Source organism: Elgaria multicarinata, chromosome 16 (assembly GCF_023053635.1).
Source record: "Elgaria multicarinata webbii isolate HBS135686 ecotype San Diego chromosome 16, rElgMul1.1.pri, whole genome shotgun sequence".
Taxonomy (NCBI): domain Eukaryota; kingdom Metazoa; phylum Chordata; class Lepidosauria; order Squamata; family Anguidae; genus Elgaria; species Elgaria multicarinata.
Genome location: NC_086186.1, coordinates 13,841,817 through 13,868,216, shown reverse-complemented (window position 1 = coordinate 13,868,216; position 26,400 = coordinate 13,841,817). Strand labels below are relative to the sequence as shown.

At 45.0% G+C, this 26,400-nt stretch overlaps 1 protein-coding gene across 2 annotated transcripts in view; it reads left to right on the top strand.

The window, feature by feature from the left end:
- DMXL2 (Dmx like 2) overlaps positions 1-26,400 on the top strand; it is a 96,217-nt gene that overhangs the window by 8,789 nt on the left and 61,028 nt on the right. For both annotated transcript variants that reach the window (XM_063142503.1, XM_063142502.1), the window contains exons 2-14: positions 5,218-5,340; positions 6,395-6,466; positions 7,099-7,177; positions 8,963-9,134; positions 11,239-11,305; positions 14,338-14,516; positions 16,426-16,615; positions 16,927-17,101; positions 18,397-18,627; positions 19,035-19,312; positions 21,357-22,050; positions 24,036-24,157; positions 26,267-26,356. In XM_063142503.1, the coding sequence (XP_062998573.1) occupies positions 5,218-5,340; positions 6,395-6,466; positions 7,099-7,177; positions 8,963-9,134; positions 11,239-11,305; positions 14,338-14,516; positions 16,426-16,615; positions 16,927-17,101; positions 18,397-18,627; positions 19,035-19,312; positions 21,357-22,050; positions 24,036-24,157; positions 26,267-26,356 (2,472 nt within the window). The remainder of the gene's footprint in view (positions 1-5,217; positions 5,341-6,394; positions 6,467-7,098; positions 7,178-8,962; positions 9,135-11,238; positions 11,306-14,337; positions 14,517-16,425; positions 16,616-16,926; positions 17,102-18,396; positions 18,628-19,034; positions 19,313-21,356; positions 22,051-24,035; positions 24,158-26,266; positions 26,357-26,400) is intronic.

Below are 26,400 nucleotides of genomic sequence, written 5' to 3'. Positions count from 1 at the left end.
GCTTAGATTTTCCTGCAGCCTTACGAGTAATTCCAGACAAGGACTAGCCCACACATTTTTAATACCTTTTTTGCTCATGCATGCTTATGAAATTTACTTGTGGCCTTAACAAATAATAATAATAATAATAATAATAATAATAATAATAATAATAATAATCTTCTTCTTCTTCTTCTTCTTCTTCTTCTTCTTCTTCTTCTTCTTCTAAGTCTAGTTGCCTGGAGGTAATTTCTGCTCATCATAGGGGACAAGGCGAGTTGCTTTTTTCAAGCCTGGCTTACTGCAATACAGTCTTCAGGGCAATTAGGGAAACATAAAAAAGAACACTGATTTTGTTTCCTAGAGAAGCCAGTGGGTGAATTGGCATAGACTTATACAGTCCGGCAGTTCGCGTGCAGCAGCTTTTCAAATAGGAGGCCCCAGATTTGGTCTCTCTGTGTCAGTGGTCTTCAACTGGTGGGTTGCAACCCAAAAGTGAGTTGTGAGATCAGTCCGGATGGGTTGTGGCAAAGCTGTTGCCGCCATGTTGGGCATGGAGAAAATGGTGAAAGTGGGTCCCAAATTGCAGGTTGAGTGTCCGAGATGGGTCTCAGGTTTGGACTAGTTGAAGATCACTGTTCAAGGTCACATACAGGTAGGCTACATGGAGCCCACCTCCTCAACCGATTCCGCCCACAGATTGGCACAGGAAATAGCTGAGGAGGGCACTGATTGATTGTGGTTCCGTTGCGCGCCTCCCTATGCCCAGCTGGTTGGCGCTGGGAACCAGTGAATGCAAATTTAAAGGCTCCTCAGCTTTTCCCAATTTCAACCACCTGGGAAGACACAGTGGTGTAAAAGCTCTCCAGGAGGAGAGGTTTACATTTCTCCCTCCTCATGCACTGTGATGTGTGTGAATGTGTGTTTGTGTGAGAGAGAGAGAATAGGGGACAGAAGACCGTGAGCAAGTGAGTGTGTTTAGGAGTGAAGAAATTCTGTGTGCATGAATGACCGAGAGAGAGAGATGGGGAAGAAGGGGTGCCATGCCATGCGCCCTTAGAGCCTGTGTCCCCCATCAACCTGCTACCCACTGTTGCATGCAGTTATCAAGGGCAAAAAGGGATGCCCATTTCTATTCTAGGTAAAAGGTCTACACTAGGCCATGCAAAAGACCCCGGTGATATACTGGAGACGGGGTTAACAGCACAAACCTGGATGGGGATTAGTTAATTTGATTCCTTGAATCCATTCTCCTTACTCAGGCTTTATGGAATCCGGTTGAATGTAAAACCTGGTAGATATCCCTCATCCCTGTTTTGGAGAGTCATTGGAAAGGCACTCAGTATTTTAAAATATATTCTTGGAAACATGTTATTTGAGTCTGGCTCTCTTGTCATGTGATTGGTGTCATTGCGTTTTTTGTTGCTGGTTTATTGCTGGTTTTGCTGTTGGGTTTTATTGCTGGTTTTTTATGGCTGTTTTTATGGCTGCCTTTATTGTGTTCTTGCTGTTTTTATGGCAGTTTTATCACTTTTAATATCCTACTGGTTTCATCTGTCTCAGAGCTGCAAGCCGCTTTGGAAGGGCTTTTGCTCTGAAAGGCGGCCTAGAAATATTTAAAATATATAGGCCCCGTTCAGAAGACACCTTGAACCATGGCAAAAAGCCTTATTCACCGTGGTTAAAGCTGAGGTTTAAGGTGTCTTCTGAACACGGCCTGGCTTTCTGACTTAACCACCATGGTTAAAGCCATGGTTTGAAGTGGCTTCTGAATGTGCCCATTAAGTAAATAAATAAAAGTAAAATATGGATTTATGCCATATGTATTGAAGAATGAATTCTAGGTCTGTAAACCAGAGGGTCATTTTGTTTACAAGGCAGAGGGTTGATGCAGCAGACTTGTGCAAGCTGTTACATGCTGCTGTTACAGCCCTTAAGTTTTCCAGGTTGGGAGAAGAGAGTTGTTTGCCACCTGCAAGGAGGCACCTACCTTCCACTTGCCCCAGGCGAGAGGCTAATTTCAAGGTTGGTTCATGTTTATTAAGATGTTTAGGATATGTTGACTATCTAGCATCACAATTGCTAGAATCTCTAAGAGATGAAAGAATGAAAGAAACACTGAACCATTTTTTCGTCTCGTTCGAATATTGGGCATCAAAGAAACATCGTGGCTCAGTTCAGACAACACGTTAGTCAACACTGTGTGAAAACTCCACTCAGTGGTTGAGTTTTTAGGAGGTACTCCCCACACAACGTATTCTAACTCCATCAGCGTGTGATTGGGCTGCTGTGGAGTTGAGGAAAATCCATCGTGATGTTTGCTTGACAGTTCCTTCGCCCTTTCTCCTCCCCCAGTCCTCCCGATGGCATTCCATCATCCATTGCTGCCAAAAAAAAAAAATCCCAGTGGCTCTCCTAGAGCGGCACTCACTGCTTTCGCCACTCTTGCCAGGGAACTTCGTAGCCAGTGGGAAAAGTCAACACAATGCAGCAGAAAACATGGTGCCTACCACACAACACACAACAGTTGTGCAGGACCTCTCTTCTGCACAGTGTGGATATTCTGCATGGAGAGGTTTTTTAAAAAGAAAACCTCCACCTTGGGGTGGAGTTTTCCCGCTAGAAAACACATTTCTCAACAGTGGTGTAAAAGCTCCACCGTGTAGGGTGACCAACTGTCAGGATTTCCCCGGATTTGTCCTGGTTTTTGTTCTTTCCATGGTGTCAGGGGGGATTTTCTATAATTTTCAATAATGTCCTGGAATGACACACCTTCCCCTTTAAGGCTGCCATTAGCATGGCAGGAGGGAATGACATGCTTTCTTGAGGCACATCATTCCCCCACCCTGAGCTCCAGTGGAGGTCTTAAAGGGGAAAGTGGGTCATTCGTGGACATTATAGAAAAGGCCCCCATTGGAGTGGATGGTGGTGGTGCAGAATGAAATCCTTTCCCCTCCTCCACTCCAATCGGGTTCTTTAAGGTGGCGGGGGAATAACGTACTTTCTGCAGGACTCAGAAAGCTGCTTCCCCACACACACACACTAGGTGTCCTCTTTTTTGGTTTCCCAAATATGGTCACCCTACCACCGTGGAGTTCTAAATCCACCGTTGAGAAACGTCTTGTCTGAACTGAGCCAGTATGTTGAAATATGTCATTACTTTTTTTAAAGGGGGGAAAAATGAATTTGTTACACCATCACTCAGCCGTTCTTTTTGTTTGCTTGCTTCTAAACTTCAAGGTCTTTTTGTTGTGGTGATTGTTTATCTTACTACTCTCTGAACTTTCTGAAGAGGGGATATTACAACTGGGATTATTATTGTACTTCTTTCCATATAGCTTTGATGGTGGTTGTAGTAGCAAAGGGTATGTTATTATCGCCTCTTCTTTAGATACAGCTTTTCTGTAATGAGATTCAATCTGAAATATGGTCTCTGCAGATAAGTAGTGTATTAAAGATAATAACCAGAAAAAGGACATGTAGTAAAAGAGTAGGAATAGAAAATTCTCATATACCAAAAATGATGTTGCTGTAGTTTTAATAGGTCTCAAGCCATACAAAAATGTGGTGTTTCTGGTGATAAATCCATCTTTTGGTACATGTTGATAAATTAGACATTCATTTGTTCCATTTGGTCTGTCGAATTCCAGGAAAAATAAGACATAGTGTTTGCTGGCTTGCTTGTTTAAATGCTAGAACTCCATCAACCTAATGGATTGCAGTGCGATCTACAATAATAATAAAAAAGACGATATAAGGAACTAAAGGAACAAAGTCATAAAGCTGTAGATAGAGGCAGTAAAAGTTAATTAAAATGCCTGGGCAAAATAGAATGTGTTGACCTGGTGTGGAACAGGTTGTAATATTGGTAAGGTGTATCTAAGCCGGCCATCTTGATTTCCAGCAGTGTGGGACACTGCCTTGCATTGAAATGAGACCTGAGCTGAAACTGGGGTGGGACCTCAGAGCTATTTGTGGAAGCTTTTATCAGCAGTGTTAATGGCCCTTCCTCCGTGTGGTATTTAGGAGGGTGGAGCTAGGAACAGGAGCGCATATGGTGTGCCCAAATCGGATTGGCTACATGATTGCCCATTCGGAGATTGGGCAGGAAGCTCCACGCCTTTCTGGACTGACAAGTGTTTTGAGAGCAAAGTTTCTGCACAGCTCTGTTTGAAAGCAGTTTTAAATGCTATTGTCCTTCCAAGAAAATTTAAGATTGTAGTCCTGTGAGAGGGCTGTAAACTCGAGATTCTGAGGGTTGGTTGTGGGAGTTGGTGCAAACTAGTATATTTTGGTCATGTTGCAATGTTAAATGGAATTTCCCCTAAAGGTAGTTTCCTGCTTTTGCAACATTAGTTTGGTAGCAGGAGGGAGTTACTGGTCAGACTAGAGCAGTTGTTTTTCATCAGGTGAAAAATGTTAATGCCTATATATGGTTGGTAGAATGTAAATATTCATTTTTGTTATATGATCAAATTGGTTTTTCATTTCACCGAGAATCCGCCTTTAACTCAATGTTTATTTATTTTATTTTAAAATTGTCTATATTGCTTCATCGTTGCCAAAGGCGATGTGTATTTTTCTTATGGTGATTTTTTATATATATACAATTCCGTAGGGCACAATCCTATGCATGTTTAGACAGAAAAAAAGTCCTACAACTCCCAGCTTTCCCCATGGCTGGCTGGGAATGCTGGGAGTTGTAGGACTTTGTTTCTGTCTAAAAATGCGTAGGATTGCACTCTTAATATAACATAGTTTTTATTTAAGATAAACATAGTATTTACATTATCTGATTTAAATTAAAAACAAATCAGATTTTTCTAATCCTTGGTTTTTATCCACTGTGCTGGTGATGATAAAACGATACTGTTTTTAGCATTGCCACTTCCTGTGGGGGAGATATGAGAAGCCAAGTTAAAAATAAAATACACATTTGAGCAGTGTGGTGTGGTGTAGTGTGGAGTAGTGGCTAGAGTGTCGGACTGGGAGTCGGGAGATCCGGGTTCTAGTCCTCACTCGGCCATGGAAACCCACTGGGTGACTTTGGGCCAGTCACAAACTCTCAGCCCAACCTACCTCACAGGGTTGTTGTTGTAAGGATAAAATGGAGAAGAGGAGGATTATGTACGCCGCCTTGGCTTCCTTGGAGGAAAAATGGTAGGATATAAATGTAATAAATAAAATGAAAATAACAAGAAACTCTGTATTTTGTTTTGTTTGACAAATTTCTTTTAGGCATATGGCTCTGGATGTGATATTGTTATACTGGCGAATGACTTTGAATGTGTGCAAATTATTCCTGGTGCTAAACATGGAAACATCCAAGTCAGCTGTGTCGAATGTTCTCAAGAAGGACGGGTAAGGAGCTTTTTTAAATCAGCTGAGAGATGGGCAAGATGATATTTTTAGAAAACCAAAACCAAAACTTTTAATTACTGAAGTCGAAACTCCACGTTAGGGCTACAACCCAATTTTTAAAACCTTTAATCAGCTAATCCCATCTGCTATGGCCGATCAATTGATTAATTTGTGGAACTCCGGTCAGTTTATGGTTACTGAAGAAGCCGAGATCATAAACCATGATTTGATCCTGGCTTGTTCAAATAAAACATAGCTGAAACTAAGCAGAGTTCAGATGTAGCAGGGAAGTCTGCTTAGTTGAAAAGTGGAGGTCATAGAATCATAGAATAGTAGAGTTGGAAGGGTCCTATAAGGCCATCTAGTCCAACCCCCTGCTCACTTCTGATCACTTATGGCTGTGCTACAGGATGAAAGGGGGGGTACACATGAGCCCAAAGTTCGTTGCTGTTTGTGTATTTCGCTCTAATCATGGTAAACCATGATTAGAGTGAAATTTTGAAAGTTCTACTATGAATCAGAGCTCTCTGTGTGTACATGAAATTTCCGTCTACCTAAGGGCTTCCCCGTTGCTGGGGGACAGTCTGTTTCTATTTGTGTCTGTGTGGTGTTACCTTCAATATCCCATTGAATGGGATTTCCACGCTTCCCAGTTCTGTCGTGCATGATTTGGATCACCAGTGGAGCTCTGGAGTAGGTTAATTTAGCTGAAAGATTAGACCTTTTAGTGAATTAAGCACAACGTTATCTTTTATTATACGTTTTCGGTTGCCACCCTGGAACTTACATATATAGGAAATAGTTAACATTTTCTGTTTTGCAAGATCTTCTTTGAATGGGCAAAAGCGTGCAGTTCAGGGTAGTTTATCTCTGGAAATCTAGCCTCTGCTACAACAGTCAAGCGACGTTTGTATAAATTTACTTTCTGTCAGAACCTATCATGGTATAAAACACTCCGCAGGAAATGCATTTTGTATATCTATAAATAGTAAAACATTCCGTGTTGCGTTTTTGTTGTCGCCCTTACCTTTTCCATTCGCTCACTCTGCTTTAGATTGCCGCCTCTTATGGAAACGCCGTGTGTATTTTTGAGCCCCTTGGGGTAAATTCTCATAAGAGAAATTGTGTAAGTATTTCTTTTCTGATATAAATATGTATCTATAGCTGTATTCTCGGAGCAGGTAACCATGCTGCTAGTGGTTCTCTCTGAGTGGTGGTTATTAAAGCTGGAGCGATACATTTTACGACCAGCCCACAGGTCCAGCCCCTCGCCGCTTCGCCGCTGCAGAGTAGTGCTCTGAGGGGGACAAGCAGTGCTGTGTGAAAGGAAGATCTCTTTTTGAGTAGATCTTTTTGTACAAGGAAATAAACCAGTCTTCTCTATGCAGATCTTTAATTTCGCTCTTCCTAATGCAGTAATGGAACATAAGCTAATTTCCCCCTCCTCTTTAATGATGTACAGAGAAATTAGCTATTCATGCAGAACAGCAGGATTTTTGGGTTGTGTTCACGCCAGAGCCACAACTGTGTTCTGTTACTTCAAACGTGCTTAATTGGGGTACGTCCTCAGCATTAATCCTTAGCGTTGAAGAATGCTGTTTGACAGCAACGTAATTGCTTCATCTTCTCAGATGGTCCTGTGGAAAACAGCAAACTCTGCAGTGCAGTTTTCTAGCTTTGTTCAAGAACAAATACAAATGTTGTCCCTTGCGTTGTCTTTGCCCCGTAAGAATGAATCCTTTTGATGTTACCCTGCAGCAACTGAAGTGTCAATGGCTGAAAACGGGGCAGTTTTTCCTCAGTTCGATGACCTTCAACTTGGCGTGGGACCCTCAAGGTAATCTGACATTGACGTGAAGACCGTTCTCAAGATGTGTAACTGTCATGTTTCTCAAAACCTCCTGCCTTCTTGGGAGACAATAACGAGGCCTGCTAAGTAATCCACAAAGCTTTATTCAAGCAATAAACTTCTCTCCCCACCTGAAGAGAGTCTAATCTCTAGGAACTTTCCCCTAGGCAAAACTATGCAAACTAAGCAAGACAATTGTCCTTTCAAGAAGAATGGAAAGCCTTTTCCCCAGACGCGCTAACTTCAGAGAGGCTAGTTCTGAGGCAGCTTATGATGGGATGCGAGCCGGGCTGACTTTCTCTCGCCTTTTTTAGCTCCACCCATTTTAGTCTGCGGCGTACTCTAGGATCGGCTAGCTTCTTCATGCTCTCTCTCTTAGAAGGATGTTGGCTTCCCACTGACTGTGTATTATTTGCCCTTGACGAGATAAGCTCTGGAGAGGGCTCACTCCCAGCTGGTGAAGAGCCCGTGAGAGCTTTCTCCCACCACTGGTACAGGCTGGCCTGTGTGTGACGTGGACTTCTGTACTTCAGAGTCTGATTCTGATTAATCACCTGAAACACCTTCTTCCAACCCAGGGGGAGCAGAGCTAGACATGACACCAACTGCAATATGCCACTGGATGGGTGGGTGGTCTATTCTTCAGCACAGATCTTTGGACTTCCACCAGTCTGGACAAAGTTCAGCTAGAAATCATTTTTGAGCGGAGGTTTGTCTATGCCCCCCAACAAATATGTACCTTAGAGTAGGATCACACACAACTCTAGGACATAGATGGTACATGCAGTGGGTACAGTATTACCTGCCCTGCTTAGGACCTTTAATATGATTGGGAGGGTGTACATATAAATGCCCATATATGTAGGCCACATCCAGAGCCTATTCTAGGTTAGAGGGAAACCCCCAGCAAAGTGGCCTGCTCTTACATTGGTACCTGCCAGCCCAACTCATTCTCCCATCTGCCCAGTCCCCTGGTTGAGGCTTACCTGGTGGCAATGGCTAAATCTGGGAAGCAGCCATTTTAATTTCCCACAGTGCCCCTGAGCGATGCTACGTTGGACATTCTGGGGCCTTGTGGGAAAGTTTAAAGCAGTGGATGACCTCACAGACTCAGGGCTACACTATGAGGACATGAGAATGTTCGCCGTCCCTGAAGGAGTGTTTCAAAAGAAGGAGCGTTCAAAGCTGCCTTTTCCAACCCGGTCCTTCCAGATCAACCCTAACCAATGTAGCCAATGGTCAGGAATGTTGGAGGTTGGGGAAGACTGGTTTAAAGTCAGAAGGTTCATAAGGTATTTGGGAGACAGAGACCCGTCAACGCATCAAATCGGCTGAAACCCAGGATGAAATCGCAGCCCCGCCGAAATCAAAGCCACGAGCTTCCACTGGAGGAATCCCGTGTGTTTCAGGGAGAGGGAAGGAAGCAATGAGGGACTTGATATTCCCCCTACAATTTATGTTAATTGTGAACTAAGCATGCATCCAATGATGCTTCTTCTAGAACAGTCTTGAATATAATTATAGCGCATGCACAAAAAGCTAGGGTGTAATCTGATACATGTTTAGGCAGAAAAAACTCTTTCAACTCTCAACATTTCCCAGACAGCCATAAAGGACTTTGTTGCAATTTTTCCCCCTGTCTAAATATGCATAGGATTGCACCTATACAATACAATCCCAACCCTCAGTGCTATCATTCAAAGCTACATCAGAAGGCTCTGCTAACGAATTATTTCTTGTTCTCTGTTTTACTTAAATGTCCATTGCTTCCAGGTAACCGGCTGCTGACAGCAACAGATTTTTTGCAATTATGGGCCCCTCCGTCTAGTGATATCCTAGAAGAGGAGGAGGAAGAGGAGGAGGAAGAAGATAATCCTGACATTGCGGTCAAAGATGATAAAACCCATCCTGTTCTAAATGACTGGAAATGTGTCTGGCACTGCAAGTAAGTGGGCTGTGTTGATGGAAGGGCAGTAATGCCTTTCAGTCCCATCACAAGTAGCTTTTTAAAAAAAATTAAATTCTATTTGTACATGTAGCTCACTGCAAAGCCTTATGAGTTGCCCTCCGTTCGAAGACCGTGTACTCCTGGGAAGCGCAGTACAGAATAGCAATACACATCTGTGGGTTGGATACGAGGCTCAAAATTCCCAACACTTTCCAAACTACAAAGAGTTCTTCTTCCAGGGGAAGTGCTATTGGACATAAACGTCTGTCTGGTTCAGACAATCAAGGATTAGGAACGGGTCGTGAGTTTGCACGCTCCCTCTTTTAGGCACGCAGCTTCCATCCCGATGTCCTGTTTAGCGCAAACCATAGTTTACTGTAATTTACTGATACGGCAAACTATGGTTTGTGCTTGTTCTCCAAACCAGATTTGGAAACCACAGTTTGACATGGGTTTCCAGTAGGGATGTGCTCCGCTTCTCCTCGAACTGGAGAAGCAGGAGCGGAGCGGGGGGCTTCGCCTACCCTTAAGGCGTAGGTGAAGAGGATTGGGGGGCCGGCGGAGCGTTGCGAAGAGGATCGAGGTGAAGGCGGATCCTTCACCTCGATCCGGAGCTCCGCAAGAAAGGTAAGTGGGGTTTACCGGGCCCTGCTGCTGTCGCTGTCACCCATGCGGTGACAGTGGCAGGGCCCGGTAAACCCCCCTCCCTCCTCTCCCTTATCTGTGTCCGTCCGCGGTCCCTCGGCTTCTTCAATTGAGCCCGCGGCTCAACCAGGAAGTCTAGGCCGCAGAAGCTGAGGGACCGCGGACAGACGCAGGTAAGGCCCCCCTCCCCTTGGTCCCTTACCGGGCTTTGCTGCCGTCACTGCATGGGCGGCGACGGCGGCAGGGCCCGGTAAACCCCCCTCCCTCCTCTCCCTTACCTGCGTCCGTCCGCGGTCCCTCAGCTTCTTCAATTGGGCTCAATTGAAGAAGCTGAGGGACCGCGGACAGATGCAGGTAAGGGAGAGGAGGGAGGGGGGCCTTACCTGGCGCCACTCCCCTCCACTGCGGAGCTCCGATTCGGAGCTGGAGCTCCGCGGCGAAGAGGAGCGGACAATGGGCGGAGCGGGCCGATCCGAAATTTTCGGATCAGCCCGCGGGGTGGATCGGGGGGTCCGTGCACACCCCTAGTTTCCAGTTCTGGTTTAGGAGGGGAGGCGCAAGTCATTTTTCTCCCGTTTGAATATTATAGTGCATTATGGTATATGTTAAACTGGAAATGAAGCTGCTCAAGGGAGGGAGAAGGAGGGGGGGCATGTAATCCCATTTCTATCCTCCGAGCACGTTTCTATCCACCAACCCATGGTTTGGATGATCATCTGAAAAGCCCCCGCTGATTCTGCTCTGGAAAGTTTGTCAAGCCAGAGTTTGGTTGTGTTTAATATTGTCTCCCTGAAGAACTAATCTTTGTGATTTGAAATGTGTGCCTAATAAAATTGATATACATGACAGTCATAGATCTGTCTCCATTTCATCAAATACTAGATATTTCAGTAAGTGTGATGAATCAGTGTGGTGTAGTGGTTAGAGTGTTGGACTTGGAGTTGGAAGATCCGGGTTCTCCTCCCCACTCGGCCATGGAAGCTCACTGGGTGACTATGGGCCAGTCACTGGCTCTCAGCACAACCTACCTCACAGGGCTGTTGTAGTGAGGATCAAATGGAGAGGAGGAGGATTATGTACGCTGCCTTGTAGAAAGAAAGGGGGGAAATAAATGAAATAAATAACTAAAATGAGGTCTCAGAGTTCCTAAGGGGATAGAGTACCATTTCACTAGTTTACCAAAAGCACCACTACGGTGAAGGCTGACCCTGCATCGATAATACAATTAGTTTTTTTAAAATGTGCAGTGCCTTGCACCACTTAAATTATTTTGGTCCGCCTTGCTCTGCATGTGTAACGGGATTTTGATTGTGAAAATAAACGTAGTCTGTAGTCTGCCACACCGGACTTATCTTGACAATCTAAATATCCATTCCATTTGCGGTAGTGATTGCTTCAAGTAGGAATTTCCCCTTAAACTGAAAACTGCACTCTCTTCCTTTGCTTTGTGCTTCAGGACGGCAGTGTCCGTTCATCTGATGGAATGGTCCCCGGATGGTGAATATTTCGCAACAGCTGGGAAGGTAAGGGTAATAAGGAGGGTATGCCTGTTTTGACATGTGGCGGAGCTGTGTTATTAACAGTGTAAATTAGAATCGTTGTGTTTCTAACATGAAATACCCATGTAACATCTAAGAACCTGGGGGCCTCCAACATGCTGTTCGTGGACATTGGTCTAGACACTTACCTGAATTCCTGCCCCTTCTGATCTTACTTTTATGTCTTATGATATATATATATATATTTCTTTTGAACTGGGAAGCTTGTAGTCTGCAAAGTAAAGTCTTGTCCTCCACCACCATCTATATTGGGATTCAAAAGAGTGGTTTTGAGTTTTAGAGCTCAGCCGCCCGCCCCCTTCTTTGGCAAGGTACTTTTCTTTTAATCTCATCAGTTTGCCTTCTGGGAAGTGGGGCTTTTGTGGTCCACTATGGCAGCCATTTTAGCAATGGGAAAGCCCCAGTTGGCAGCCATTTTGTGAGAGTGCTCCCAACTTCCTCCCAACATTCCTAATGTGCCCCCTGACCCAAAAAAAAGGTTGGGGACACCTAATTCTAATTCATTTTGTGTTGGGTTGGGACTCACAACTGGCTTGCGCTTCAGCCGAAGGTAGGTTGCACAATTCACACCCAGAAAAAAAAGCAAACTACAACATTAAAACATTATAAACCTTATAATAAAGCATAGTCTAAGAATTGCTGAATGTACGAAATTTAAAAACACTTTAAATAGCTAACAGGGGGCCAACACTGAGAAGGCCCTCTTCCTTGTTGCCACCTTCCCAGCCTCCCTTGGAGGAGGCACTCGGAGGAGGGCCCCAGATGTTGATCATAGTTGTTGGCTCTGTTCAGACAACATGTTTAAGGGCTCCACATTGGAGTTTTTACACCACCGTTGAGTAATGTGTTGCCTGGAGGGAAAACTCCACCCCCCGGTGGAGTTTTTTTGGTAATCATTCCACGCAGAATATCCATGCTATGCAGAGGAGAGTTCCTGCACATCTATTGCGTTGCGTATTGTGTGGCGAGCTCCATGGAGTTCTCCATTGCGTTGAGTAGACTTTTCCCACTGCCTACAGAGTTCCCTGGCAAGAGTGGCAAAAGGAGCGAGTGCCACTCTAGGAGAGATGCCAGGAATTTTTTTGCAGCAATGGTTGATGGGATACCGTCGGGAGGAGAGAGGGTGGAGGAACTGTCAATCAAATGCCGCGATATATTTTACTCAACTCCACAGTAGCCCACAGTCACACAACGGTTTGTTAGAACTTGTGTGTGGAGCGCCCCCTAAAAACTCAACCGTTGAGTGGAGTTTTCGCACTGCGTCAACGAACGTGTTGTCTGAACTGAGTCATTGTCTTTTTAGCAGAAGAAGACTTAGAAACTGAGGAAACTGCCTTTATTCCCGTGCGAGATGGTTTGCCTACCTAGCCCAGTGTTCTCTGCTCTGGTCTTCAGTGTCTCAGGCACAGGCCCCTCCCATCACCTATTAGAGATTTGCACACATTGCCGGTTTGGATGGCTTTAAATGGGGGTTGGATAAATTCCTGGAGGTGAAGGCTATCCATGGCTACTAGCCCTAATTGTTGTGTGTTATCTCCAGTATTTGAGCCAGTAAGCCTATGTGTACCAGTTGCTGGGGAACATGGCTGGGAGGGTGTTGTTGCACCATGTCCTGCTTGTTCATCCCTGGTCGATGGCTGCTTGGCCACTGTGTGAACAGAGTGCTGGACTAGATGGACCCTTGGTCTGATCCAGCAGGGCACTGCTTATGTTGTTATGTTCTTAAATCATTTGCACAAATTTTGATTGCAGTTTGTGCAGATCTAGCACGAATTTCGGCCGCAACATGCGAACGATGCAACTTGTGGCTGCAATTTGTACAAATTAATAATAATAATGAAAATATGCTAGCTGGCCTGACTTGCTGTTGACTTAGTCAGGACAGCTAGCAGAAAATGAGTCGAAGTCGAGCAGGCCGAGTCAATGAAAGCTTTCTGAGCTCTACCCTGCAACCAGATTCCTCTGACATCTCTACCTAGAACCACCATATAAAGTGACAGCTTGGGAAGCCCTAGCAGTAAAAGAAAGTGTCATTATCTCCTGTACCGACAAAGAATAATGGTGATCTGGGAGAGGCGAGGGGCAAATGAGCTATACATGTGGGCTCGCCAAACGAGGCGATTTGGGGGGTGGGTGCACTCAACGCAACCATATTTTCACGTCCGCATTATGTTCCCTTAATGTTACATTTAACCAGGATTCTTGCTAGTAGTGACTGGCCTAAAGGAAGGTTTCCCACGGCTCTGTTTTCCCCATCGGCCTCCATCTGTTCCACATGTCCCTATGTAGCGCCAGAGTTCTGTGAAACAGATGGTCTCGGAAGCCATTTTCTGCCTTTGCCAGAGAAGGTCCCCATTTTACTTCCCTCTTGTAGCTGGATTAGGGTTATATTGGTGACTGTAATTCTTAGTCTGGCTGAAACTCCCATTTTTTTGTCATTGGCTTTACTTTCAGAAATGATTGCTCTTTCCCCCCCAAAAAAACCGAACGAAAACAAATGCCCTTTCAGGATAAAAGCTTTAGATAATACTTTGAAAGCATTGTAATCTCATTGAATCATGTCATTACCCCAACTTCATGCCCCTGTTGTCATGTTTTCAACACAGGCGGTGCAATTGCTTCTCGACCTTTTGGCTAAGATATGGGACCAATTAAGCTGCCCATACGCGAGGTGTTGAAAGAGAGTAGCCCAATCAGGCAGGCAGGTAGGCTGTGGCAAATTAGAATCGAATGGATGGGAAACCTCAGCCCTTTTGGTCACGGCGTCCAAAAAGTGGTGCCGGGCGATGGTCGGTGAGAAGGATCCCTAGAAAAAATGCCAAGACAAATTTCATGACGTTTATTTTATTACAGCATTTGTATCCCGTTCCATATCTATACGGATTCTGGAGCGGTGAACGTAAATTCATGCCTGCCTGCAGCTGTTGGTGTGCTTTTCATTCAGATTACAATGATGTCTGCACACTGTCCCATTTGCTGTGTGTTGCTTTGTCTAGGACGATTGTCTTCTAAAGGTCTGGTACCCAATGACTGGCTGGAAGTCGTCCCTCCTCCCCCAAGAAGGCGCCGAACCGAGGAAGTCCTCCACGCCGGTGCATTTCGCCTTTGTGTACCTGGCACACCCGCGCGCAGTGACCGGGTTTTCATGGCGAAACACTAGCAAGTTTATGCCCAGGTTAGAATGATCCCGGAAAAGAAGTGTTACCAAACGCCCCACTTTCAAAGACGACCGTGTTGTCCATATGAACAAAAAGCCCAAATCCATATTGGTTTCAATACTTTTATTAGGCCAACTCAAAGATCATCCAATAATAATAATAATAATGTTCAAGCTTTTGACATCTCCAGATCTCTTCATCAAGCAAGATGTTACAAAAGCAGGTGGGGAGGCTGCCTGGAGAAGAAGGCTATCAATGGTTATGAGTCCTGATGGCTATGTGCTGCCTCCAATAGCACAAGCAGTAAGCCTCTGTACACTCATTGCTGGGGAACATGGTTGGGAGGGTGCTGTTGCACTTGTGCCCGGCTTGTGGATTCCTGGTCAGCAGCTGCGTGAACAGAATGCTGGACTAGTTGGACCCTTGGTCTGATCCAGCAGGGCTCTCCTTATGTTCAGGATGTCTTCATAATCCAAATTAGATTACTGCAATGCCCTCTACATGGGGCAGCCTTTGAAGACGGTCTGGAAGCTGCAGCTTGTGAAAAATGCGGCGGCCAGATTGATAGCTGGAACAGGGAGGTTTGAGCATATAACACCAATTCTGGCCCGCTTGCATTGGCTGCCTATATGTTTCCAAGCCCAATTCAAGGTGCTGGTCTTAACTTATAAAGCCCTACATGGCTTGGGACCGCAATACCTGATGGAACGCCTCTCCCGACATGAACCTACCTGTACACTGCGCTCAACATCTAAGGTCCTCCTCCGAGAGCCTACTCTGAGGGAAGCTCGGAGGATGGCAACAAGGGAGAGGGCCTTCTCAGTGGTTGCCCCTCGACTGTGGAATGATCTTCCCGATAAGGCTCGCCTGGCGCCAACATTGATATCTTTTCGGCGCCAGGTCAAGACTTTTCTCTTCTCCCAGGCATTTTAACAGCGTTTAACAACGTTAAGTTTGTTTTTAATGGACCCCAGAATTGTTATTTTTAAATGGATACTGTTGTTGTTTTTATACTGTTTTTATGTTTTTTTAATTTTTGTATACTTTTAATGTTTACTATTTTTAATTGTTGTAAACCGCCCAGAGAGCTTCGGCTGTGGGGTGGTATATAAATGTAATTAAATAAATAAATAAAATAAATAGTCAGAGTCTTGATAGGAACCTAGGAAGCTGCTGTATACTGAGTTGGAGCCTTGGTCCACTTAGCAAAGTATTGTGGACACTGATTGGCAGTGGCTCTCCAGGATTTCTAGCAAGATCTCCTAGCTCTCACCTGGGAATGCCAGGGATCAAACCTACCACCTTCTGCATGCAAAGCACATGCACTACCACTGAACTGCAGCCCTCTCTCAGCCCTGGCCCTCTCGGAGGGTGGGTGTACAGGCCTTCAAACTGGGCTGTGCCAGGTGATGTGATGGTTTTAGGTTTCTGTGCTTTTAGGACCGATACAAACAAGAAACCAGCACACAATTGTAACACAGCTTTGCTGGAGTTCACACTAGACCATCCCACATATTTCAGCCAAAGCGATTTCGTCTTCGTTATCTTACCTCTTCGTTATTTCCAACCGTTTTACAGGCTGCTCATAATATGAAGCCCTTAGCCATGGCTTATTTGGCTTGTTCCTAAATCCGGCAGTGGTTCGGATTTCTATGGATCCAGTCTGTGGATTCCGCAGCGGACCGTTTTTTCCCATGTTGCGTGGATTCCACAGACTTGCAGGCCTTTTTTTTTTTTTTTACTTTCTGAAATCTTGCGCAAATTTAGTTGTAGAAAAATGCGTAAAATAAAATAAAGACACCGGCTGAAATTTTGCGTTTGCCCTGTAAGCATGAAAATGTGTCTTTGGGGAGGGTGGGTGGGTGGGAAATCCCTATTCCACGACCTCTTCAGCAGCGAGTGGTAACCCCTGTGCTTCCTTTGAAGGGGGTCCGTTTGCAACGTGCTGCTGACTTCGTGCCATGACGGCATTTGCCGGCTGTGGGCAGAGACGGTTTTACCCGAAGACACTCTTCTGGGGGAGCAGATCTGTGAGACCAGCACGTCCAGCATCAGTAGCAGCGCAAGCGTTTCTCACTCTGGGAGGCACAAAGACAACATTCAGCACGCTTTAGAGGTAGGGTGAGCTAAATAGCCAGGTGCTAAAAGTGTACCTTCCTTTGGCTTTAGAACTGTCTTTAGCAAAAGGATGGGGGAGCAGGCCTGCCGAAATCAGCAAAAACGTAAAGGTATTGAGACAGAGTGGTGTTTTCCTGTCTTTCCTCCCTTCTCAAACAAACACAGAGCTACTCCAGTCTTCCGTTGGCTTTAGAACTGTCTCTTACCTTACCTTTCGCTTTAGAACTGTCTTTCACAAAAGGATGGAGGAACAGGCCTGTGAAAAGTGTTACCTCTTCTCTCGTATCTTTTGCCCCTCCTCTGCTTCAGACAATCCACCATTTGAAAAATATGAGAAAGGGTCAGCGAAGATCTTCGGTACTTATCACTCACACGGAAGATTTACCCAATCAGCTGGGAACACATGAAGTTCAGCGCCACATTTCGCACCAGGCAAATGCCCTCTGCCATTTCCACATCACAGCAAGCATTAACCCCAACACAGGTGAAAGAAGCTTTTTTTTTCCCCTCATTAACTTCCTCATAGTTTGTCCTGGGGATGCTTGACCAAGTCATACTTTGAATTCTGATCGTTTTATTTGTTGGCATTCTTCCTTCAGCATAGATAGCAACGACAGTCGCAGATCTGTGTCTCTTCCTTCAAGGGTGATGGGTCAGCGTGGCATAGTGGTTAGAGTGTTGGACAGGGAATCGGGGGATCCGGGTTCTAGTCCCCACTTGGCCATGGAAGCTCACTGGGTGACTTTGGACCAGTCACAGACTCTCAGCCCAACCTACCTCACAGGGCTGGTGTTGTGAGGATAAATTGGTGAGGAGGAGGATTATGTCTGCTGCCTTGGGTTCCTTGAGGGGAAAAATGGCTACCAATGGCTACTAGTTCTGATGGCTATGTGATACCTCCAGTATCAGAGGGAAGAAGCCTGTATACACCAGTTGCTGGGGAACATGGGTGGGAGGGTGCTGTTACACCCGTGTCCCGCTTGTTGGTCCCTGGTCGACAGCTGGTTGGTCACTGTGGGAACAGAGTGCTGGACTACATTGCCCTTGGTCTGATCCAGCATTGCTTTTCTTATGTTCTTAGGTTCTTTTCATAGGGTATAAATGTAATAAACAAAAAATAATACTTATATTCCATTGAATAATACAATTTCTAAGTGGGTCACATATAAATAAGGGGGGAAAGGATAAAATTGTTCTTATCCCTGCCTCCTGGTGTAAAGTGTGGATTGGAAAGTAGCAATTCCTCAGGTTTCGTTCTTCTCTCGGTGTTTCAGTGTGGTTCTCTTCCCAAAAGACTAATCAGAGTACATTCAGGTTGTTTCTCCTGGTGTGTTTTGAGAGAAGATACCTTCAAAATACATATTTAAATGCACACTTAAATACACATTTTCATGCCGAGTTGTATTTTTGAAAATAATAATAGATTCACGCAGGAAAAGGATAGAATGGATTTAGGAGTAAACAAATGAGAAAGTGACATGGAAGAGAAATAGACTGAGTCATCCATCCCTAGTTTGCTTTATGTGAAAATGGCTGGCTGGGGCATGCTGGGAGTTGTAGGCTGGCTGGAGGATGCTGGGAGTTGTAGGCTGGCTGGGGGGATGCTGGGAGTTGGAGCTGGCTGGGGGATACTGGGAATTGTAGGCTGGCTGGGGGATACTGGGAGTTGTAGGCATTTTTTCCTGTCTAAACATGAATAGGATTGCCCCCTAATTCAAGCCCAATGTTCTTCTTTTTCTTTTTTCCTGGAAAAAGAATAATTCCTTTTTATTTCCTCAGACATTCCACCTGCTTTGGTTAAGACTGCTTTTAATTTAGATGAAGGAACAGAAGGCTTCGTGGTTCATTGGCTGAATAACAAAGAATTCCATTTTACCTCCTCGACTGAAATATTTATGCGACATCTTCGAGAACTTACTGACCAGCAGATGAGAAAAGCAGAAGAGGATGTTTATGATGAAGAGATGGAGGAGGTGAAAGAGAGAGGCTTGCTCATGAAACTTGATCATGGTGAGTAGTCTTTCTTTCTTTCTTTCTTTCTTTCTTTCTTTCTTTCTTTCTTCTGGTGGCTGCAAATTTGTATTTAGAATGGTCAAAAATAAAGAATAAAAGAGCTGATTTAAATGATCTCTAATATGTATTTTAGGTTGCCTTTTTTTAAAAAAAAATTCATGGGTTTTTTTAAAAAAATGTTTTTTTCAGGACAAGAAAGATTTCCTCATTTTCAATTAGCAAGTCTTCATTTAAGTAACTCCTGGTAAAAAAAAAATGGGAAGGAAAAGTGTTTTACGCCCAGGGTTTTTGGTTTTTTGGGGGGTTTTTTTGTCTTGTTGGGATGGGGAGGAGGAAGGATAAATGTTGTTGGGAAATTGCTGAACCCATTTTAACAGTTCCTTGTGTCTTCTCCTTAATTTCAGAATTGTCTCTAGATAGAGAATCTGAGACGGGGACGGGGACAGGTTCCTCCGACCACGAAGACGGGGAAAGAGAAGGTAGCCCCAAAATCCTTTCGCCGGCCGCCTCGCCCATGCCGCTACCGACTGTCTTGTTAGACCGAAAAATCGAATTGCTGCTGAAGGAGTGGAATAAGAATCCGGACATGCTCTTCACAATTCACCCTATAGATGGCACCTTTTTAGTCTGGCATGTGAAGTATTTGGACGAGTACAATCCGGGGATCTTTCGGCAAGTTCAGGTATGGTGCCTTCAAAAGACCAACCTGTGTCCTGTTTTATTTATTTTTTAACGGATGTATATATCCGGCCACTTGTAGAACCCGGAGGGGTTAGTTTAATCAGGAGAGAAAGGAAGCAGGGCCACTTCCATCAGTGGTGCGGAGAGACCAGCAATGCCTGGCTCCTCCTCTTCCTGAGGCCATTTATAAGACTTTTATACTAAGAAAGCGTGCCTGGGTTTGCTTTTTTCCTTAAACCTCCCAGTCCTTTTTCCTTTTGTGCCGCTTCCTTTAGATTGTAAGCCTCTGGGCAGGGACCATCTTATTGCTGATTTTTTGTAATTTGTTCTGGGAGCCTTTTTCAGCTGCAGAGTGGGGTAAAAATTCTTAATTTAAAGTAAATAAAATGCCATATTCTAGTTTACCTCAAAGCTAATGGCTAGACTAAGGTCCTGACAAAAATCACTCCTCTGAAATAGCAACCAATGCGAAGACCAGCTTCAGAGGAGAAATTTCAGGGCATAGCAGAGGAGGGAAAGAGTTAAATTCCCTCTTCCCTGCATGCTGCAATCCCGATAATGATTATTCCTCTCCCCAATTTGATTTGAAAGCATGCCCACATGATGCATATGAAGACACATCAGCTGCGTTCAAACAATACACTGACCCAGCATGGGTTATCATGTTGTCTAAACTCAGCATGTTTTCTGCAGGGTGGGTTATCGTGTTGTCTGAACACAGTGTTTTTTCCTCGAGGTGGCTTGTTAACCACGCAGTGTGGTTTAATTTTTCCTCAGGCAAGCCATCTTAAGAACCCATGGCTTGTTGTAGGGTGGTTAGCAAACCACACCGCATAGTTAAGGAGCACCACTGCGGAACAGATGCTGTGGAAAATGCACTGCGTTCAGACAACACGATAACCCATCCTGTGGAAAAGGCACTACATTCAGGCACTACATACATAAGGGCACTACAACTGCGCCCTTATCTGGACAGAGATAGCTTAGCTACAGTGATCCATGCTCTGACAACCTCTTGTTTGGATTACTGCAATGCGTTATACGTGGGGCTGCCTTTGAAAACGGTCCGGAAGCTTCAGCTGGTGCAAAACAGGGCAGCAAGGTTATTAACAGGGACTGGCCGGCGAGATCACATTACGCCAGTCCTTTTCCAGCTTCATTGGCTGCCAGTCCAGGTCCGGGCCCAATTCAAAGTGCTGGTATTGACATTTAAAGCCCTAAACAGTTTGGGGCCAGGTTATCTGAAGGAACGCCTCCTCCCATATGTACCTACCCGGACCTTAAGATCATCTACAGGGGCCCTTCTCCGTGAGCCCCTGCCAAAGGAAGTGAGGCAGGTGGCTACTAGGAGGAGGGCTTTCTCCACTGTGGCACCCCGGTTGTGGAACGAGCTCCCCAGAGAGGTCCGCCTGGCGCCTACACTGTACTGCTTTCGTCGCCAGCTGAAGACCTTTTTATTCACTCAGTATTTTAACACTTAATTTTAACTTAAATTTAAATTTTACTGTTTTAACTCTGTATTTTAATCTTATATCAACTTTGCTGTGTGGTTTTATCCTGGTTGCGCTTTTTATACTGTATTTCGTAATTGTGTTTTAAACTGTTGGGTGTTTTACTGTGGTTTTAATTTTTGTGAACTGCCCAGAGAGCTTCGGCTATTGGGCGGTATAAAAATGTAATAAATAAATAAATAAATAAATTCAGGCAACCCATAACCCTGTGGAAAATGCGCTGCGTTCAGACAACACGATAACCCATCCTATGGAAAAGGCAATCCAATAACCCTCCCTGCAGAAAACGTGCTGTGTTCAGTCGCTAACCCACCCTGTGTAAGATGTGCTGTGTTCAGACAACTTGATAACCCCCCTGTGGGTTGTTGTCGTTGGTGAGTTAGTGTGTTGTGTGAACCCAGCCATCTAGTTTAGCCCTACACAGATTCCTAGGATCTGTATATGTTTGGGCAGAGAACCGATTAAAAACAAAAATAGTACAGTTTATTTTCAGACGCTAATGATTTCCTCCCCCGCCCTATTTTTTTCTTCTAGGTTTCATTTTCTTCTCAGATACCAGTTGCATTTCCGTCAGGTGATGCCAGCTCCCTTAGTAAAAACATCATGATGTACGCCTGCACTACCTCTGCGAAAGAAACGGGCACCGTACCACTCCAGAAGAGAGAGAGCATTTCAGAGAGTTTGTCTGGCTGGAGACCCAGCTGTACCCAGGACAGCGCCAACGTGAACATTACGGTGCCCACGGTCATGATGGTCTCCAAACACATAGACGGCTCCCTAAACCAGTGGGCGGTTTCTTTTGCGGACAGGTCCGCGTTTACCACCGTGCACACCGTGACCCACAAGTTCAGGTACTGTGGGCACCGCTTCCATCTCAACGACCTCGCTTGCCACTCGGTGCTGCCGCTGCTGCTGACATCTTCCCACCACAACGCCCTCCGAACCCCCGACTCCGGTCAGCCGTGGGACTCGGAGGGGTTAAGCAAAATGGCGGATCCCATGAGACATCTGAAATGCACTTCCCGGCAGCAGCTTCGGAACGCCGCGACGCGCACCTTCCACGATCCAAACGCCATCTACAGTGAACTGATCCTGTGGCGCGTGGACCCCATTGGGCCGTTGTCCTACACCGGAGGGGTATCGGAGCTGGCTCGCATTAATTCTCTCCATACCTCAGCTTTCTCGAACGTGGCCTGGCTCCCAACCCTTATTCCTAGCTACTGTCTGGGTGAGTGCTGAGGCATAAAATAACCGGTGCTGGGTAATATCCGGTGGTGTCATTCCTCAAACTCAAATAGTGCTAGCAGCGCTCTGGGGACTCTTTCCATTGCGCAAGCTGAGGATCGGGGCCCTTGGACAAGATCTTCTCCAAGGCCCCTAAACCGAAAATGGAGCTGGCCCAGGAGTGGGGGAAGGTATATATTTTAGCCAGCCATATTTGTCTGCAAATACCTGTGACGTGCAATTTGATGGACCTGCCTTTGGTTATCCTCATGAGCTTCGGCTATTGGGCGGTATAAAAATGCAATAAATAATAATAATAATAATAATAATAATAATAATAATAATAATAATAGATTTGTATACTGTCCCTCAGCAGTGCTTTCAGATGTAATAACGTATGATATACAACAGCATAGAGAGAGCGTATGTCGATTTATACCCTTCAAAATGTCCCAGCTTCCCGTATTTACAAACGACAGCCTCTTATTTTATTTATTTTTTACCTGTCCCTGGTAAATCACCGGCGCCATTTTGTCGCTCTCTTTCACCTTTGGGGGACGCTCTGCGACGGTGTTAATCTAAGTCGCGTGAGCTGTCATTCTTCATGGTTGGGCTCACAGCTGCCAACATGTCTAGAAGTTAAATCTCACGAGCGGTGGAATCAATGCAAGTAGATGCACGTGGATGGGACATTGAGGCTCCAATCCAAAGCTCACTTAGTGGGGGAGTGAGGCCCATTCAACTCAGTGGGTCTTACATCCAGGGAAACACACACAGGATTACATGCAGGGCTTAACCTGCCATTTTGCACCCTGCACATGCTTGGGCATATTTTGAACTGTGGAAGCGTATGATCAGACAAGGAGGTCTTCAACCAGATGAGGAAAAAGCATCAATGGCTTTTCAGTCAGTGGACAGCAGACTTTTGTAGGAGGGGCCATAGCGCAGAGTGGTAAAGCAGCAGTTTCTGCAGCTGAAACTCTCCCCACGGCCTGCGTTCGATCCCAGCGGAAGCTGGTCTTCAGGCAGCTGGCTCGGGTCGACTCAGCCTTCCATCCTCCTGAGGTCGGTAAAATGAGTACCCAGTTAGCTGGGGTAAAGGTAATAACGGCCGGGGAAGGCAACGGCAAACCACCCCGCTATAAGGCCTGCCAAGAAAACGTCAGCGAAAGCTGGTGTCCCTCCAAGAGTCAGCAATGACTCAGTGCTTGCACAAGAGGTTCCTTTCCTTTCCTTGCAAGCACCAGGTCCCAGATTCGATCCCCGACTTCTCCAGGTAGGGCTAGGAAAGAATCCTACCTGAAACCCTGGAGAGCAGCTGCCAGTCAGTGTCGGCAATATTGGGTTAAATGAACCAAGGGCCTGACTCAGTATAAGGCCGCTTCCTACGTTCCTGGTAGATTCGTGCAGCGTGGAAGAGACAGAATGCAGACACACTTTACAGCAGTGGAGGCTGGGGGCTCCAATTTCGATGGGGCTGTGAATCCATTCCGGGTTTTACTCAGAACCAGCCAGAACTCTGTCGTAGCTATCCAAGGTACTGAGTCCATTTTGAGGGTATAGTTCATCTTTTTGGATAGCTCCTCTGGAGTTCTGGTGGATTCGGGCTGGAACCCAATCTTCAGCACCTTGAATAGCTCCCCTCCATCGTTTTACAGGTGAGCTGGGCTGGTGATATTTCAGACGCAACCAGTGATCTTTGCTAATAGAATTCCTTTATTTTTTCCTTTTCTCCCTTTCTTTTTACAAGCATGTCCCTATTTCCATCTGTTAAATGCTAGAGAGCGTGGAAATCTATTAAGAGTCAAGGAATACATGCCATGCAATAGCCTTATTTCAAACTCGGCTATAAATTGTGGGAGTGTAGAAACGTTCTTTTAATTTGTCGCATGGGGGAACATAATGAAATAACTTGATACCTTTCCAGCAACACTTACTACAGCGTACCCCTTGAATTAAATGTCAAACTGATGCTTGTTTTTAAATTAGGTACGTACTGCAACTCTGCCAGCGCTTGCTTTGTAGCATCAGATGGCAAAAACCTGAGGCTGTACCAAGCAGTGGTGGACGCACGGAAGCTTTTGGACGAGCTGAGTGACCCTGCATCTTCTGTAAGTGTCATGTGCAGACTTTTCCCCTATTGTTGTTGCGTTTATATTCCCACCTTTTTTCCTCCAAGGAACCCAAGGCGGTATACATAATCCTCCTCCTCCTCTCCATTTTATCCTCACAACAACAACCCTGTGAGGTGGGATGGGCTGAGAGTCTGTGACTGGCCCAAAGTCACCCAGCGGGTTTCCATGGCCGAGTGGGGACTAGAACCCGGATCTCCCGACTCCCAGTCCCACACTTCAGCCACTACACCACACTGTTTGAAGTATGAAAGAATAGCAAATGTATATGCAAACTTTGTCCTCCAAGTCACTTCCATCAAAGTGTCATCTCTAATCATCCCCGAGTTTAGGCGAATTCGGAAAGCGACATATTTATGTGCAACTTCGGGAAAAGATCCACGATTTGAAGTGCTCAGAGGAATTCGATATTTCACTTTTGAGGTGGTTCCGTTGTTTGTGGCTTGCCACATCTTGTTGAATTAATATTCTTCAAGCCCACACAGATTTGCAGATAAAGCTCTCGCACGCAAATGACATACATACATAACCTCCTCTTTTCATCTGCATATGGTAAAATGCAGGAGTGCCATTATTGTTTTGTCAGTTTGCCCAATTAAGGCTGCTGTCCTGTTGCCACTTAACTAGAAGGAAGCCCCATTGAACTTATTGGGCTTTATTTTTAAGTAGACATTTTCACTGTAAATCCCTGTGTTTGCTCTGACTTTCATCCAACTTTCACTGTTAATGTTTCCCAAAGTGGATAAAGGAAGGATCTTTGATAACACCTTGGCTGTTTTTATTTTTTATTATTATTCTATATTATATTTACATGCTGGCTTTCTTCCTCTTGCAAGGAACCCAAGGTGACTTAAAAAGTCCTCCTCCACTCCATTTCATACTCACAACAACCCTGTGAGGTAGGTTAGGCTGAAAGTAAGTGACTGTCCCATAGTCACCCTGTGAGCTTCATGGCGGAATGGGGACTAGAACCCGGATCTCCCAAGTCCCAGTCCAACACTCTAACCACTATGCCGCACTGGCTCTGTTAACCTCATTTTTTGCCCTTTGGGTATTCCAAGTTGCTCTTGGGGATATCAGAGAAACCTGTAATGGAATGAAATGGGTTTGTATTTCTATGATTCCAATGTGCGAATTTCCCAGGCTTTTCCTGTATTGCACAGATTCTGTGAACTTGCAGGCCAGTTTTTAACTTGTCGGAATTTGGTGCAAATTTAGCAGTGCAAAAATACATAAAATAAAACACCAGCCAAAATGGCATTTTCCCATAGGCTGAAATGTGAAAAAGTGCATTTGGGGCAGATTTGCACATTTTCGCAAATGAGAATTTGTGCAAATTTAGAAGCTTGGGAAATAATCTGATTCCGTTAATAACCTCACAACCCCCAAAATGCAGATATAATGGATTTTACACAGTCCATGCGTCCCTGGTTGCATTGCTTATAGTCCACTTTTTATATTGTTTGTGTGTGTGTGCTATTGTGTGAGCAATAAACATGGCCTTTCAGTAAAAATCTGTAGTTTGGTCTGGCTTCTATATATAATATATATTATTGGCCCTGTTCAGAAGACACCTTAAACCATGGCTTTAACTACAGTGGTTAAGCCAGAAAGCCGAGCCATGTTCAGAAGACACCTTAAACCATGGCTTTAACCACTTTTTGCTTTATACACCATGGTTAAAGCTGTGGTTTAAGGTGTCTTCTGAACACAGCCTGGCTTTCTGGCTTAACCACCATGGTTAAAGCCATGGTTTAAGGGGTCTTCTGAATGGGGCCATTGACTCTTCTGTCACAGTATCAAACAATGGACTAATATTTACTAATGTATGCTGCCCAAATCAAATTCACTCATTAGGTGATGAGTGCCATTGAAGGGGAAACCTTAAAGGGAGGGGGATCCATAACATCAAGATTCAACGTGTATGAGAACACATCCCATCTGTTGCATTATTTTCTAAATAGCAAAGTAGTTGAGGAATTATTTTAAAGAATCTTGAGGAACTAGAAGGCCGTGGTGCCGATTTACTACCAACTGAAACAAAATGGTTAAAATGCAGATGTTCTGCTAACCTTTACTCCCTCTTAGAAACTCATTGGGGAAGTGTTTAACATTGTGAGCCAACAATCAACTGCTCGACCTGGATGCATTATTGAACTAGATGCCATAACTGACCAGGTAAGTAACTCCTTGATCATTAGACGGATCATTGAAGTGCGTCT